Source organism: Zeus faber (assembly GCF_960531495.2).
Source record: "Zeus faber genome assembly, chromosome: 13".
NCBI lineage: Eukaryota > Metazoa > Chordata > Actinopteri > Zeiformes > Zeidae > Zeus > Zeus faber.
Genome location: NC_137198.1, coordinates 29,235,156 through 29,251,584, shown reverse-complemented (window position 1 = coordinate 29,251,584; position 16,429 = coordinate 29,235,156). Strand labels below are relative to the sequence as shown.

Genomic DNA, 16,429 nt, shown 5'->3' with positions numbered 1-16,429 from the left:
CTTAGCAGATTCCTAACTTCCAAATACACCTTGTTCGTACGACGAATGACAATCAAGACAACTACGGCCCCAAAATGCATTAATATCCTCTTTATGCAACAGTAATTTCCAAAACAACCAAGACACCCATTTGAATAAGGGGGGGGGAAGACGCCGGACAATATCTATTATTTTCAAATCCCAATCGGCGCTAAAGGGGGGCTTGCCAGTGCGATGGATGTAGGATGTAGAATTTTGCAACACTTTAAATCAAAATAACTACTGTTCGACAATTATTTAAAGTTTATTTTTTATTCAAGACTGATCATTTGTAAAACAGGCGAGTCTAGAGCAGCAGAGAGTAAATGAGTTATGGAGACTCTACATTACGCATTTACTGTATGCTGCCTATGCCCATTTACCATTTATACAAATAAAACAAATAAATGCAGTGTGTGTATTTATTTGACACCTTTTCCTAATTCAACAAATCAAAATAAGCGTGTCCCATGTCAGGCTACTAAACAAGACACAAAACGAGGGCAAATTGTACTAAGCAGCCAATCTTTATGGGCGTGTTTGCGGGGCCATATCACGAGTGATCCTTTGTGAATCGGACACTAAAATGGTTTAGATAGCAAGTGCAATTGAAGCACAATTCATGGTGGTTCATGGCCGCAATCCATTATTTGTGAATTCGCCCCAAAGTGTTCACCCCTAAATTCATCCTTACTGAGGAAGAACTTCAAAGGCCAAAGACACACTCAGATTATAGCAGTAATATTATTAACTGTCCCTTCAGATACACGCACATGAATGCAAACACATATGTGCAACTTCTGTCATTTCTTTTGTTGAAAATTCTTCAGGAGATGAAAGCCAGATTGGATAGAGGGAGGCAGAGGAGGACGTGACGCGATTCCTGAAGAGACGAGTTTCCCCATCCCGCCATCGCCAACCCCAGGACTAGGCCGCACGTGTGGGATTGAGGCATTCAGGCAATGGCACAGAATCCACACACAGTGTTGCCACGGCCTTCATATAACCAACCTTCTACTGCTTTTGAGCAGTAGAAGGATTGGCGTTAGTAATGGTTGTGGTGGTAGAAAAGGGGAAGCTGCTGGACGCTGCTGGAGCTGGACGCAAAGCCACCTGCTGAGAAGAGCTCGCAGCTGGCAGATGCTGCAGAGCTCTGGTCTCAGGCGCTGGATCTCAACGTTGGCTTGGCGTGACAGATCTCAGTGTATACTACGTGAACAAAGTAAAAATGAGGTTGCAAATCTTGGAATCAGATTTCGATGTGTGTCTAAGTTTGTGGGCGTGTCCTGTATGCCTGTGCTATTTAGACTTTCATGTCTTTCTCTTTGACCTTTTTTTGAGAGGAAAGCTGAGCTCCCTGTCGTAAATGATAATCAGTTTATTTGTGTGGAAGAGCTTTAAAGTCTGGACAAGTGAAATGCAACAAGGTCATACCGGACAAGAACGGCAAAAAAAGGGAGGAAAAACAGAGGAACAGCAAGGTTATATGGGAAAAGAGAGCAGAAGAAAACAAAGATAGAGCCTTTCCAGTGATGTGGGAATTCAAAACCCTCATTACGGATATTACGGATGTGTGTGTGTGTGTGTGTGTGTGTGTGTGTGTGTGTGTGTGTGTGTGCACAGTAAGACTACTTACACAAAGACATTGTATGGATCACTGACCTATATACAGGAAAGAGTAGACACAGCCAGAGCCATAGATAAGAAGAAGATAGTTCCTGCATGTTTTAAGCAGCTCACGTTCTGTTTTCTTCCACAGTAGGCATCTTCTTATTAGCTGATCTAGTTCTGCTTTGAATGCTGCTGAATATGCGTCACCCCGTACTTTACTGATTTTGTAAGCTCTATATCTCTTGACACTGGACAGCTGGTGGACAGCCATTGTAAGATATTCTGTCATGAGTAAAGTCATAACTATGGTAAACCTTGAATGGACCAACGAGGCAAAGGTGGAGTTACAGGCCTGCTTTGACTGCACTGATTAGAATGCTTTTCTGCTACAGATCTGGATGAACTCACTGACACTGTGACATCGTACATCAGTTTTTGTGAGGACATGTGTGTGCCAACTAAAACCTTCTGCAAATACGACAACAATAAACCCTGGTTAACTACACATCTCAGGCAGCTTCGTCAGGCCAAGGAGGAGGCCTACAGAAGTGGGGACAGGATCCTGTACAACCACGCCAGAAGCACACTGACAAAGGAGATCAGAGTGGCAAAGAGGTTAGAGGAGAAGCTGAAAAACAGTCAACGACCCTGTGTCAGTGTGAAGAGGCCTGCAGGAACTCACCAACTACAGGAAACCATCTCCCAACACTGTCGAGAACCTTCAACTGGCTGACAACCTGAATGGGTTTTACAGCATGTTTGAAAATCCCACCTTCACACCCCTCACCCACTCCTGCATCATCACACACCTATCTGCTCCCCCTGCCTGCCCCTCACCCCTCCCCACTGACCCCCAACCAACACTCAGGATCTATTAAGAGGATGTGAGTCAGGTCTTCCAGAAACAGTGGATCAGGAAGGCTCCAGGCCCAGACAGCGTGTTGTCCTCCTGCCTGAAAGTATATAGACAATATATAGATGGGAGGTTGAACAGTTGGCCCTCTGGTGCGGTCAGAACAACCTGAAGCTGAACAGGCTCAAAACTGTGTAGATGACAGTGGACTTCAGGGGGAGCCCCCCAACACTGCCCACACAACGTACAACAGCACTTTGTCTGCAGTGGAATCCTTCAGGTTTCTGGGCTCCACAATCTCCAAGGACCTAAAGTAGACACCCAACAACAGTCAACGAAAAGGCCCAGCAGAGGATGCATTTCCTGCGCCAGCTCAGGAAGTTCAACCTGCCTCAGGAGCTTCTGATCCAGTTCTACTCTGCAATCATCTGTCCTCTGCACTTCCATCACTGTCTGGTTTGGTTCGGCCACCAATCAGGACAGGAACAGACTACAACGGACTGTCAGGACTGTAGAGAAAATCATTGGTGCCAACCTGCCCTCCATTCAGGACTTGTACGTGTCCAAAGTCAGGAAACAAACAGGAAACATCACTGCAGACCCATCACACCCTGGATACAACCTGTTCCAACTCCTCCCCTCTGGTAGGCGCTATAGAACACAGTACACAAAAAACAGCCAGACACAAGAATAGCTTCTTCCCACAGGCAATCTTCCCAGTGCAATAAACCTGTAACACTGAACACTCACTGTACATACAAATTCTAAATTATATATTTGGGAGGCTAAACAGTTTTCAACATATTGTCATTGTCAATATAAACCTTAACAAGGTGTAAATATTGTACATTGTAATAATTTCATATCCACCTACCTCATGTATATAAGTTAACTATATACAGCGAAATCTTGCATTACGAGTGTACCAGTTAACAAGTAATTTCTTCTAGGAGCCGAGGCTCGTGCAAATTTTTGTCTCGTTTTACGAGTGGAAATCCATATTACGAGCGAGGTTTATCCAGCGACCGCTAGGCTCGCACACGCTCTCCCGACAAGCGTGGCCACTGCTCGCTCAGTTCATGCGGATATCTCGTGGAAGAATCCCTATTGTGTTTTCCCAGTGTTTTTCTTTTAGTTTTGTGTGTTTTTTGCTTGATAAACATGAAAAAGGAACGTGTGTAGTGTAACTACATCTTTTCTGTTTTAAAACCCATAAAAAATGATTTTTGGCTGATTTTTGGGTGGTTTTGGGTGGTTTTTCGGACTTGGAATGGATTAATTATATTTCAATTAATTTCAATGGGGAAAATTCACTTGTAAAACGAGCATATCGTAAAACGAGCTCCGTTGTGGAACGAATTAAACTCGTAATGCAAGGTTCCACTGTATATATATTGTGGTGGATGGGGTGGCTTAAGTAGCCACACCTGATGCTCATTGGTTGGGCTAATGGGCATCAGGTTTAAAAATCCCGTCCACACTCTCAGTCGGGTTGGGAGCCCTGTGTCATGACATGTTCCATCTGCTCCTGGCTAATTCCACCTAGCCTCATCTCTACATTAAACTGGTGTTCACAACCCCCCGTTGTCTGTGTCTCTGTGCTGGAGGTCCCTGAAATCGCCACTTGGGTGGCGTATGGTGGCAAATCTGCCACATATATATACATTGCTCAAAAAGATAAAGGGAACACATAATCATTACAATGTAACTCCAAGTCAATCACAATTCTGGCATATCAACCTGTCCAGTTAGGAACACTGATTGTGAATCCATTTAACCTGCTGTTGTGCAAATGGAACAGACAACAGGTGGAAATTAGAGGCAATGAGCAAGACAACCCCTATGAAGGAATGGTTCTGCAGGTGGTGGCCACGGACAATTTCCCTGTCCTAATTTTTTCTGGCTGATTTTTGGTCACTTTTACATTTTGCCAGTGCCCTCACCACTCGAGGTAGCATGAAGCGGTGTCTGCAACCCACAGAAGTTGCTCAGGTAGTGCAGCTCATACAGGATGGCACATCAATGCGCGCTGTGGCAAGAAGGTTTGCTGTGTCTCCCAGCACAGCGTCAAGAGCATGGGGGAGATACCAGGAGACAAGCCAGTACACCAGGAGACGTGGAGGGGGCCATTGGAGGACAACAACCCAGCAGCAGGACCCCTATCTGCTCCTTTGTGCAAGGAGGAACAGGAGGAGCATATAATCTCTGTGATTATATGCAGGGACGTTTGGAGTGAACCGACAGACTCTTTCTGACTGTGTCAGACCAGACGTCACTGAAAATCCCTGATTATTTTTTAAATCGCTCTCCTATTGCGGGTGCTGCGCCAGGCTCGGGTTGTGAGGAAGGCGAGTTCAAGTTCTAGTTGTTGTTTGAGGAAGACCCGCCACATCAGCTCTGGGGGGTCTCATCCCCAGTGTGCTTGAGGGAGCACCGGCACGCCTGCTGTACGATTGGCTGTTCATGTAATGTTGTTGTTTCTCTGCTGTTGATTGGCTGCTTGTGTTTTGTCTTTGTAGGTAGAGGAAAAACTGACTCTGTATACAACTGTATCGAAAATAAATCTGGTAAATTTTCATTGTAATCAAGAAAGATTTTATTGTGAAAATTATCAAGATCGTTTTATCGCCCAGCCCTACCATGAAAAACTAAAAGCGTTGTGGTATTTCTGTGAGTCATTTTTTTAATGCCTTGCTGGATGTTGAAGGCATCACTCATTCGTACACTTCAGTGGATTCTACTCAACGTGGTCACACGCTTTTGTGGAATACTATTTTTCGCATTTTCACAAATCCGGCAAAGTAATGGGGACTACAGATATAAAATATCAATCGAACAGACCCAAGACATCTAGCAGGTAAGACGGTATATAAATATATATGTAGTAGTTGGTATTCTCTAACCATTACAGAGCGGCCGAGTCTACACCGCTTGACACAGTCCGAATGGACATTTTCAGTCAGAATCTGTACATTTCGATGTAAGGGAGTGAGTTATATGATTGCCAGGTGGCGTTCTTGTATAATTTTTTATGTTACTGTTGGCTTGCATTGCTGTAGTGTTGAGCCTTGTTGGCCCTCCGCAGCCACCATAAGTTAGTTGTTGTCTTGTGTTCCGAAAGGTAAGGAGGGCTCCTAAGCACTGTGGCACTGAAAACATTGAGTTTAAACCATTACTGTGTGTGTTATAACCTTATGCAGTATGCCTTTTTCAAATGTGATTATGTGAAAGATGGAATCATTCCGTAAGTTTTATGTTGAAACAATGTTTATGCTAATTGTTAATTGTGTGGTATGGGCGGGCTAGCTCAACTGAGCATTGCTAAATAGGGTCAAAGTTGTAAGGTGCCTGGCCAACCAGTAACTTGTTCTTGAAAACGGCAGCTGAAGTTTATTTCATTTTGTATTTGATTTATGAGTCAACAAGTGCCTTGAAACTGATACAGTTGTTGTCTTGTGTTCCCAAAGCCAATAAATGAGGGACGTTTTTTCTGCCTCAACCACCATTGGCCGTCCTTTTCCCTGTCTGTCCTCCCGGCCTCTGTACACTTCACCTAACACAATGCAAAGAACTCGCTGGGGCTCACCGCCTGGAAGATAGGGCTACATATTGTAAATAGTATGATGACATCATAAAGCGTCTTAGTGTAAATCTTATCTCGTTCATTTTGTCTACGAACAGTGACATGTCAGTCTAACAGGACCAGCTGAATATTTGTGATCAAAGTTGTTTGGTTTTTTCAGTAATATCTGCTCCCTATGTGGATCGATTTAGATGAAATTTAGACCACAAGATGCTTGAGACATACTGGTTTAAAGGACACCATATCGTAGCTTATATTATTATTGTGTTCCAGATACTTTTAGCCAGAATAGACAGGGTTAGTGTTTGTGAACCTAGTGTTCCTAGGTTCTGCCATTCTTCTGTTTCAAATAGTTTTCGATTTCAAAATTCGGAGAATTTTCCTGAAACAATAACAATAACAATAGCAATAGCAATCCAAAGACAATAAAAAAAAGCCCCTACATCCTGGACCCCTAAATAAAACTGCTGCCAGCAATATGCAGGGTCCACTTTGTCCCTTTTAGGTACATTTTACAGTCTTTTGGGTTCTGTGAAATGCATCACAGGTTACAAAAGTTACAAACATCATGGACTTACGTCTGGACCAATCAACATGGACTTACGTCTGCATGTTTCTCTTCTGGCATTCAGTTTAAATATTCCTGAGAACAGTGTTTTAGGAATTATGAACCCTCCTGGGTGATGGAGTGCAGACACTGCACTGCACTCCATGTTGATCTCTAACCACTACAGAGCGACGGAGTCTACACCTGGACACATGAACATTCTGAATCAGGACCTGCACATTTATACAGGTACTCCTCACTCATAAAGATAAGTTTAAATATCCCTTTGTAAATGTGAACATCCACGTTGAATGCAAATAGTACCTCCTAGCTGTAGGTGTAAGGTTAAAGCTTCCATACCAGGTGGTGTTAGGGAGAGATCGTCCAGTCCTTTGTAGGGGCATTGAACACAATGCCAACAGTGTCAGTCAGAGTATGGTAGTAGTTACCAGGTTAAAAACACTGGGATACACTCTCAGAGCCAGAGTTGGCCTTGGGTGAGCTTCCTTTTGCAGACGATAACGGTGTTGAGGTCGCCGGAATGATCAGAACCCGGGCACAAGAGCAGGAGACTACAAAGGCAAGACAGAGTGAGGGGTACTAAGCTGGATATACCTGTACTAGAACAAGATCTGATTTACAAGCAATTCACAGCGATTTTTTTCAATTACTGAACAAAGGGCTCTTCATAAAAGCCCCTGTCAATTGTGTGAGTCAACCCAAGTCATGGAGAGAGGCAGAGAGGGGTTCCTCTGGAAGTTCTTCTGCTCAGTCACTCAATCCTATGGGCTGGACACTTGAAACATTCACCAGAATGGTCCTACGTTTTAACTTACCACAGTAGTATGCAGACTATGTCCTCAGACCTGTCCTCATTGCAAATTAAAATCAAGCAGGAAGTGGCAAGTTTTTAACTACACCTGACCTCTGTAAAGGGTATTGGCAGATGCTTGTGACAGGGGCCTCTAAGGACTGCCTTTGCCTTCTATTAAAGACACTCTGGCTAAGCAAACCTACATAGGTATAAGGGGTATAAATGGTTAACTTTAGACATTTGGTTGGAGATGGTTAGTTTAGGTATAAGGTGCGTGCTGGTTAAGTTTAGTTGGCCTCTTCAAATAGTTGGCCATCCATACCGAAATGCCAAAAACTGTTAATTTTCTGTGTTACCATAATGCAGTTTACATCTTAATTAATTCAAGATTCTCAAAATGTCCAAATCACGAGACAAACTTAGAAAATCTGATGACAAACCTAATACCTAACAGCAGCAAAAACAGTGCAGTCGGTGACCATTATATCCATACACAATAACTGTATGGGTATGATTCCTAAAGTTGGAGGGACTTAAAACTTTTAATGGAGCAAACTAACTGAATTACTTGGAAACATGTAATTGAACCGAACATTATTGTAGTAACATGTAAACAAAATGTTTGTAGGTTCTTGATGCACATTACATTTAGTCAATTAGCAGACGCTTTTATCCAAAGCGACTTACAATTGTTCAAAGACCGACGGACGCAGCCATCAGGAGCTAAGTGTCTTGCTCAAGGACACTACAGCATGCTAGCAGGAGGAGCCTGGGATCGAACAAGCAACCTTTGGATTACTAGACCACCAGCTCTACCTCCTGAGCTACCACCCCCACACATGCAAGTTGACGTCAGCGTTTTCAAGAGGTTCTGTGGACTGAAATGCATGTCTTGAGACCAAAAGTGACTTCATGGTCAGGTTACAGGACAGATAGCGGGGCACGACTCCAAAACAGCCTAAGAAAGTTTTTTCTTCTCAAATGTATGTAGATGAAATGCACCAATAAACTGTTGTTAAATATCAATTAATTGTTCATTTGTATTTTTCAAGACAAAAATAATGAGTAAATGGAAAATAATCCATTTCTATTAACAGATGAGAGAGCCAGGATAGGTCATTAAAATTATTACTTGTTAAAATGTTTAAAAAATGTAAAATGTTTTCATAATTTCTGTAGTAAGTGGTTCATAGCACCACCTCACTGAAGATTCAAGATTCAAGATTCAAGATTGAAGAGGTTTATTCGTCACATACATATACATACTTTCATACATATAAGCAGTGAAATTCAATGCAACGCACCTGGTGATTACACACAATTTGTCCTAGACAGAACACAGTAGCTACCTAAACATTTCTTTCTACTAGACCAACTAACTGATTCCTAAAACACAATACAGTAAGTCACATACTTATAGAATAAATAAAAATATATAGAATGAAATAAAATAAAATAAAATAAAATGGAAGAGATAAAGGGAATAGGCTTACATACATGGGATAGACTTATGTATATGGGATAGGCAATTATGTAAATACAGATATGTGCATTAAAGTGGCATGTGAATAAAGTAAGGTAGTGTTTGTGGGATAGTACAGCCCAGTATACAACAGTACGGTGCAGAAATACGGTAACACCATACAACCCGGAACAGTGACACAGTATGCGGTACAGTATGCTACATACAGTACAGTAAGGTAGTGGAGCCTATGTGTGTGGCTCAGTGAGGACCCCTGGTGAGGTCAGCATTGACAGTTCTTATGGCTTGCCGGAAAAAATCTCTGTCTCAGTCTCTCTGTTCTCGCTGTGTGACTGTGGAGGCGCTTGCCCGACCGCAGCACCTGGAATTGTCCGTTATTGGGGTGGTGAGGATCCATCATGATCCTACGGGCTCTGCTACTACACCTCCTGGTGTATAAGTCCTGCAGGGAGGGGAGGATAGTTCCAGTGGTACCTTCAGCTGAACGCACCACCCTCTGCAGGGCCCGCCTGTCCTGAGCAGTACAGTTCCCAAACCAGGCAGTGATGTTGCCTGTCAGGATGCTCTCCACCACTCCAAAGTAGAAGGACTTGAGGATCCTCACCGAGACCCGGAATTTCCTCAGCTGACTGAGGTGGTAAAGACGCTGCCTCGCCTTTCTCACCAGAGTATCTGTTTGTAAAGTCCATGTTAAATACTCTGTGATGTGGACTCCCAGGTACTTAAAGCTGCTCACCCTGTCAACAGAAGTCCCATTAATCACCAAGGGTGTGTGCGTCCTCGATTGTAATCCTTGCCTAAAGTCCACAATCAGCTCCTTAGTTTTGCTGATGTTCAGGTGTAGGCTGTCGTCCTGGCATCACAGTGACAGGTCAGCCACCTCCTCGCGGTAGGCCTTCTCACCGCAGTTGGTGATCAGGCCCATGACAACGGTGTCGTCAGCAAACTTGATGATGGTGTTGGAGCTGGACCTGGCCACACAGTCATGTGTGTACAGGGAGTACGGTAGGGGGCTGAGGACGCAGCCCTGGGGGGATCCTGTATTCAGGGTGAGGGAGCTGGACATGTGCTTCCCAACCCTAACCACCTGGGGCCGGGCTGTGAGGAAGTCCAGGATCCAGACACACAGAGGAGTATTCAGGCCAAGCTCCTTCAGCGTGACAGCCAGTCTGGTGGGGACTATGGTATTGAAAGCTGAACTGTAATCGATGAACAGCATTCTCACATAGGCCACTCATCCCCAGTGGTGTAACTCCAATTAGCTGGCGAGCTAGCGGTGCTGTTGCCAGACTTAAACCGCAAATTAAAGGAGTTCAGTTTGTTGGCTAGGGAGGCGTCCACACTCGTGGCTGGGGAGGAGCTCCTCTTGTATTTGTTATTGTCCGCAGCCCCTCCGACAAGCGTCTTGTGTCCCCCTGCTCCATCTGTAGCTCCACAGTCACAGTCACACTACTATTGAGAAACCTCTTACTGTGCTTATATCCAGTGCAACTGTCAATGGCTTAAGTCTCTAACATTCGCCCGCATTATCATTTTATGGTATACTGTGACATAAAAGACTGTTTTTCTACATTGTGACATGAGCTTTAACATGTTTTTTTCAAGGCTTAAATGTTTGCCCCATTGGACTGCATTTAAGCACAGTGAGAAGTTGCAGCAGAGAGGTACGTTCCTTAAAGTAAAGCGTTCAGCAAGGTTGTGTAGTGCGTAGTTAAATTATAGGAACCAACATTTTAAGGCAGGGGCTAAAAAAATATTCCAAAAACGTAAAATGATTTCCCCTCATATTTGGAGGAACATACAGTACATTAAGTCCCCCCATCTAATAATTCACATGCCACTTTAATGCACATATCTGTATATACATAGGCATATTCCCTCTATTCCATTTTATTTCATTCTATTTTTATTGTATTTTATTCTATATATTTTTATTTTATTCTACAAGTATTCAACTTACTGTATTACGTTTTAGGAGTCAGTTAGTCGGTCTATTAGAAAGAAACTTTTTATTTTATTTTTTCCTAGGACATAGTGTGCTATCACCGGGTGCGTTGCATTACATTTCACTGCATACATGTATGAAAGTATGTATATGTATGTGACAAATACAAATCTTGAATCTTGAATCTTGAATCATCTTGCCCTCCTTCTCCCTAGTCCTTCTCTGTTCCAGGCTGATTATCTCTCTCCTTGTTTTACTGGCAATTTGCTGACACTGGCTCCTCTATCCAGAGCATTTAACAATTCAGCAAGCATCTAGCGGTCAATATGACGGCATCAATATGAACCAACAAGTTATTTCGAGAGTCACAGGATAAAATAACCAGTAAGGAACAAAATGTGACATACTTGCAAATTAGGCCATCCATTATACACTTTTCTTTTCAAAATTTTGTTAAGGCCCTGTCAAAGTTTTAGCCCTTACAGATATTACCAATTACAAACACCTTCAGGAATCAGAAATGTAATATATAATCCTGTAAGTATTATACTGTATATTCAGTTTCACAAGGTAAAAAGTTTACTTTGTTTATTACATTTGATTGCTGTGCTCTGTAGAGAAACACTCAATTAAAGAAAGCTTACTTGGAGGTTTTTCCAACAAATGCCCTGCCACACAGTATATTTGATCGCCCAGTGTTCAGGTTAGTACATAAAATGAAGCACAGCCAATGACACCAGATAAGTCACACTTAAAATTTCAGAAACAGCCTTCTCTTGGTCCAGTGTTCATTTTGGCAGCGATTTAGATTTTTTTTTTGTCTTAGTATTTACCTATTAGTATTAAAAAATGACTCTCAGTTTTAGTCACATTTAGTCATTTTCTTCCGTTTTATGGAACGTCTATGAAAACTCATAACATTTTATTCTAGTTTTAGTCCGATTTGAACAGTTCATATTATACAGCCAATTATAAGTCCTTTGTTCCACTTCTCTTCACTTCCACTTCAGCCCGTCTCCGAGATGAGTGCGTAAATTAGTGCCACTTTCTCGGAGTCGCACATGGCAGTCAGAGATGACAGCCAGAGATGTCTCTGGGTAACCGTCAATAGCGCCGCGACACAGCCCTCGCAGGCGGCATTGCCTAGGAGACGAGAATGACGGCAGAAGCCTTAGCTCCCCTGCCTCGGAAGCGCCTCTCTGCTGGTGCTCAGGTTAGAGATCGAGGCCATAACCACGTTCGACGTCACCACTGCAACCTGGGTTGCTAGGGCATATGTCCTGTCAGCCAGCCGGGCAGTGAATCTATCCTTCGCCGCCAAGGTCAGGGCAAGGTGATGGGCCAGCGCCTCCTCGAGACATGGTGTGCCCGTCCTCTGAGCCTCGAATCCCACTAAATTCCGTGTGAAGGGGACACAGGATTCCCGGTAGTAGCAGTTGAAAGATGCATGGCAGGAATCATAGACTCAATCGCCTGTCCTGGCGCACATACGCCGCCCCCACCATCAAATCAATGGTGGCCAATAGTGATGGAGGCATGTGACCGACAGCTCCCCGTAGGCGGAGCAGGAGGCTGGGATCAGCTTGACGCTGGAAAAAAAGGTGATATACCTGGGTGGAAAGGGAGCGGTGGATCCCTGAGCCCCGCGAGAGCGTGCTTCCCTCCCAGACAGATAAAACACCTGCTGTAGGAGTCGCATGAGCCCGCCAGCCCAATAAATAGACAGGGGGCTTGTAAAAAGTTGTTCTCATGTACGCAAGATGCTTGAGGAAGCATTGACTCGGCGACGATGAGTGACGAGTGATGAACATATTCACTCGGAGCTGAACTGGAAAAGTGGACGAAGGGAACACTTCCGGGGTTTATATTGTCTATGTTGCTCCATCCTGATTGGCTAAAGTGCGTGGATGAATCAATTTCAGTACTTCCGCATAAGTGGTTGGAGATATACCAATAGGAGTGTACACCAATAGGGTCGGCGCCTCCTGACATAGAACTGCAGCTGTTAATAACTACAGACAAGGGTTGTCACGGTAATCAGTGTTACCGGTGTTACACGGTGCTTGAACATACACCGATTACATTACATGCCCACCGTCCCCCGTCGTCATTTTTATTTTATTTTATATAGAAATCAAACCCATTTTGTTAGTTTTCGCAGCGCCAACGTTCATCAAAAAAAAACTTGTTCTCTGTAAAATACTAGGCGTGTTATCAACACTTAAGTTTGACGCTTCAAAAGTGAAAGTGAAAGTGGCTGCTTGGTGAGCGCACAGCAGTTGCAGCACAGTCTGCTTATCACGGGGGGAGAGGGGAGAAGGCTAAATGAAGGCTACCTTAGATCAGGTATTAATCGGGACCCTTTCTCCCTCCACCTGACACTCTCCTATTGGGCAAGATTTTCCAAAAAAACAAAATAGCCGACCATAATTATATGGATGACACCCAAATCTACCCAACTCACTTACCGGGTGATTATGAACCTTTTGACTCACTATGTTAAAATGTGACAAAAGTCAGTGCTCACCTGGATTCTTTGTCTTTGATGACGAGGAATCAGGCCAGAAATTGTGGTGCAATTTGGATTCAGATCTAAATTTTAAGAGTCATATCATATTCGTAACAATGTCAGCCTATTATGATTTGAAAAACATAGCAAGGATCAGAGGATCTATGTCCAAACAGGATCTAGCAAGGCTTCTGACTACTGGAATGGTCTGCCAAAAGCTCTTCAATAAGTACAACTTGTTTAAAGTGCGGCTGCTAGTTCGAACAAAAACTAAAAAGTATGAACACTTTACTTTAAGTCTCTACACTGGCTTCCAATTGTTCAGAGGGTTAATTTTGAGATATGGCTGCTTGTCAACAAGGCACTAAATGGTTCAGAAGCTTCTAGAACCCTGAGGTCATCTGGAACATCTCTGATAACCATTCCTAGAGTTAGAACAAAACATCGGGAGGCTGTGTTCTGCTATTATGCTACACATTTGGAACACACTCCCAAATGATCTTAAAGTTGTATGTGTGAACGCAAATGTCCGACTCATTTGGACTGGACACTAACTGGACTTTACCTCTCCCTCAACCCCCACATGCAATGTGCGAGGGATGTGCTCATTCATAGGCAGTGAAAAAAAAAAACGTTTTAAGCCTAGATTTAAAAGTGGTCACAGCTGGGGCATGTCCAAAGCTGCTTTCACACATGAACTCCGGACAATGTCCGGATAATCTGGTTGGGACATTGTCCTGTAGCTCACGTGTAGCTCACAACCAGTGAGTGCTTTCCCGTATCACTCACCCCCTAAGTGGTGGGGATGGTAGCTCAGGAGGTAGAGCTGGTGGTCTAGTGATCTAAAGGTTGCTGGTTCAATCCCAGGCTCCTCCTGCTAGCATGCTGTAGTGTCCTTGAGCAAGACACTTTGCTCCTGATGGCTGCGTCCATCGGTGTTTGGAAAAATTGTAAGTCGCTTTGGATAAAAGCGTCTGCTTAATGTAAAGTCACATCCCAACTTTGGACATAATATCTGTGATGTCACCCATTGGTTTCTGAAGAGAGGATTTGAAGCCTTGATTTTGGGTTTATGGTTGCCGCCATCTTGAATATGGATCCAGGACTTCCACCTTTACACAGCAAGGTGAAGCTTTGGTGTGCTAAGGTGGACGTATGAAACAACTTGGGTGGAACAGATTGTCAGAGGAAGGAAGAAACACACCCACCTTGCTCGTACGCAAATGAGAGTCCTGTCTATGAAGGCAACTAAACCACATGTTTACCTCTCTTTAAGCCTGAATATCCTCTTTACGATCCTCCTTTGGAACAATAATTTAAAAACAACAACAACCAAGACAACCATTAGCAGAAGTAAACTTGGCTATTGATTGAAAACGATCAAATTTTTGAGAGAAGTTGCTATTTTCAGCTTCAACACACAGCCATAAAGGTTGCCAATTATAGGTAGTGCACCACACCAGGGAGATAAAGTTGCTACCGGATTTGGTATCAATGCTCTCTCCAGAGGTAACGGCGATTCGATGTAGTCGCAAGCGTTTTGATGTTGTACATGGGCAAACAGAGGTATGGTGTCGGGTCTCTACCGCAAACATTGAATACAGCCTTAGCCCTATCCCAAGTTGGTCAATGACCTCATCGTCCATATAACGTTTTCTGGGGGTGACTGTGATTAGTGATTAGTCAGATTTCATTACACCTCAGCACATGGAAGCTCCTGTTTTTGTTGAAAAAAAGAAGTTGAGCTCAAACATTAATTGCATGTTAATCATGTTCAGGGGTTGATAAGAGAGTTATTTTCTTTTCTTGTTGTTTAATGGAGTTTTTATTATTTTTCTAATCAACTTCGAATTCAAATGGCATCTAATAGAACGTTTGATAAGACATTTGATTAGACTAAGACTAGACAAAACATACCTCACCTTTGTTTTACCTGCAACCTTTTTTCAGAATTAATTCCAAGACAAAATTATATTCCAAAAGCTGTTTCTATTCTATGCCTGAGGAGATGCAGCGATGGCATAAATACATAGGCAAGTGGAATGAATTGGCCTCAATTAGTCTACGCTTTGCCTGCAATTTTCTATGACTTATCACGACCGCACACAATAGTTTATTTGTTGCATGCGAGCATGATGGTCGCTTTTGACTACAAAGCCATGAGTCACACGAAATCACACGAAGAACAGCTGTAGTTTGTGGATGATTTTGATGTGTTGATGAAGGAGTCTCCGCTGACGCTGACTTGATTAAAATAATAGTTTTATTACACAAATCAGCATCAAACCGGACTTGCCATGGACCGCCCAGGAGAGAACAAAGCCGGAAGTATTCTAGGCCGAGTGGCGCTCGGCACTCGCTTTAATAGCTGTACAGAAATAACATACCACATCTGGTTCCAATCCATAGGTGTCAGCTCAGCCTCTGTCTTGCCATAAATCTGAACATTTTCGCTTTTCTTCTCGCTGGGCCTCCAATGTACACACTCTAAAGTTGACTTTCTCCATGTAACTTTCGAAGTAACATACGTTAATATTATTACCGCACTATATCTCAGTTTTGGGAGCTCATTGACCTATTCACCTCAAACCTTCCAGACACCTCATATTCCCCCCTTCGAGACTATACAAAGTCTCGACGGAGAGAAGAGTAATTATTAATTGGTTAATTGGCATAATAGAAATCACTTCATAACAAAAACAATTGATTATAATATACCCTTCTGACCATGCTTAGTCGTAGCAATACAGCAAAGTTGTGGAGTGTGAGAGTGAAAAACCAATCTGGAAGCTAGTACATCCAGCAACAATCAAGACAAAGAAAAAGAAGAAGGGTTTAGAAAACTGTATAGGATGTAACATATAAATGCATACATTTAGAACCTCAGAAATAAATCAAAAATTTTGTCCAAAGTCAGGCTGGTCGACCCATCGAACCTTCCAGTGGGCCTTTCCCTGGAAAGTTGGAAGTCCCCTATCACCAATGTACCTCAAAAACCGCAAAATAGAAAATACCTGAGGTAACAGTGTATTCACTTCATCCTTTTACAGACAACTCAAAGAAAAC

At 43.1% G+C, this 16,429-nt stretch overlaps 1 protein-coding gene across 1 annotated transcript in view; it reads right to left on the bottom strand.

The window, feature by feature from the left end:
• Window positions 1-3,072: 3,072 nt before the first annotated feature.
• The window catches only part of LOC307238934 (proton-coupled folate transporter), a gene marked incomplete at both ends in the record, with an annotated part of 82,315 nt that continues 68,958 nt past the window's right edge, over window positions 3,073-16,429 (bottom strand). The window contains one exon of the mRNA XM_080012088.1: window positions 3,073-3,133. Within this exon, the coding sequence (XP_079868214.1) occupies window positions 3,073-3,133 (61 nt within the window). The remainder of the gene's footprint in view (window positions 3,134-16,429) is intronic.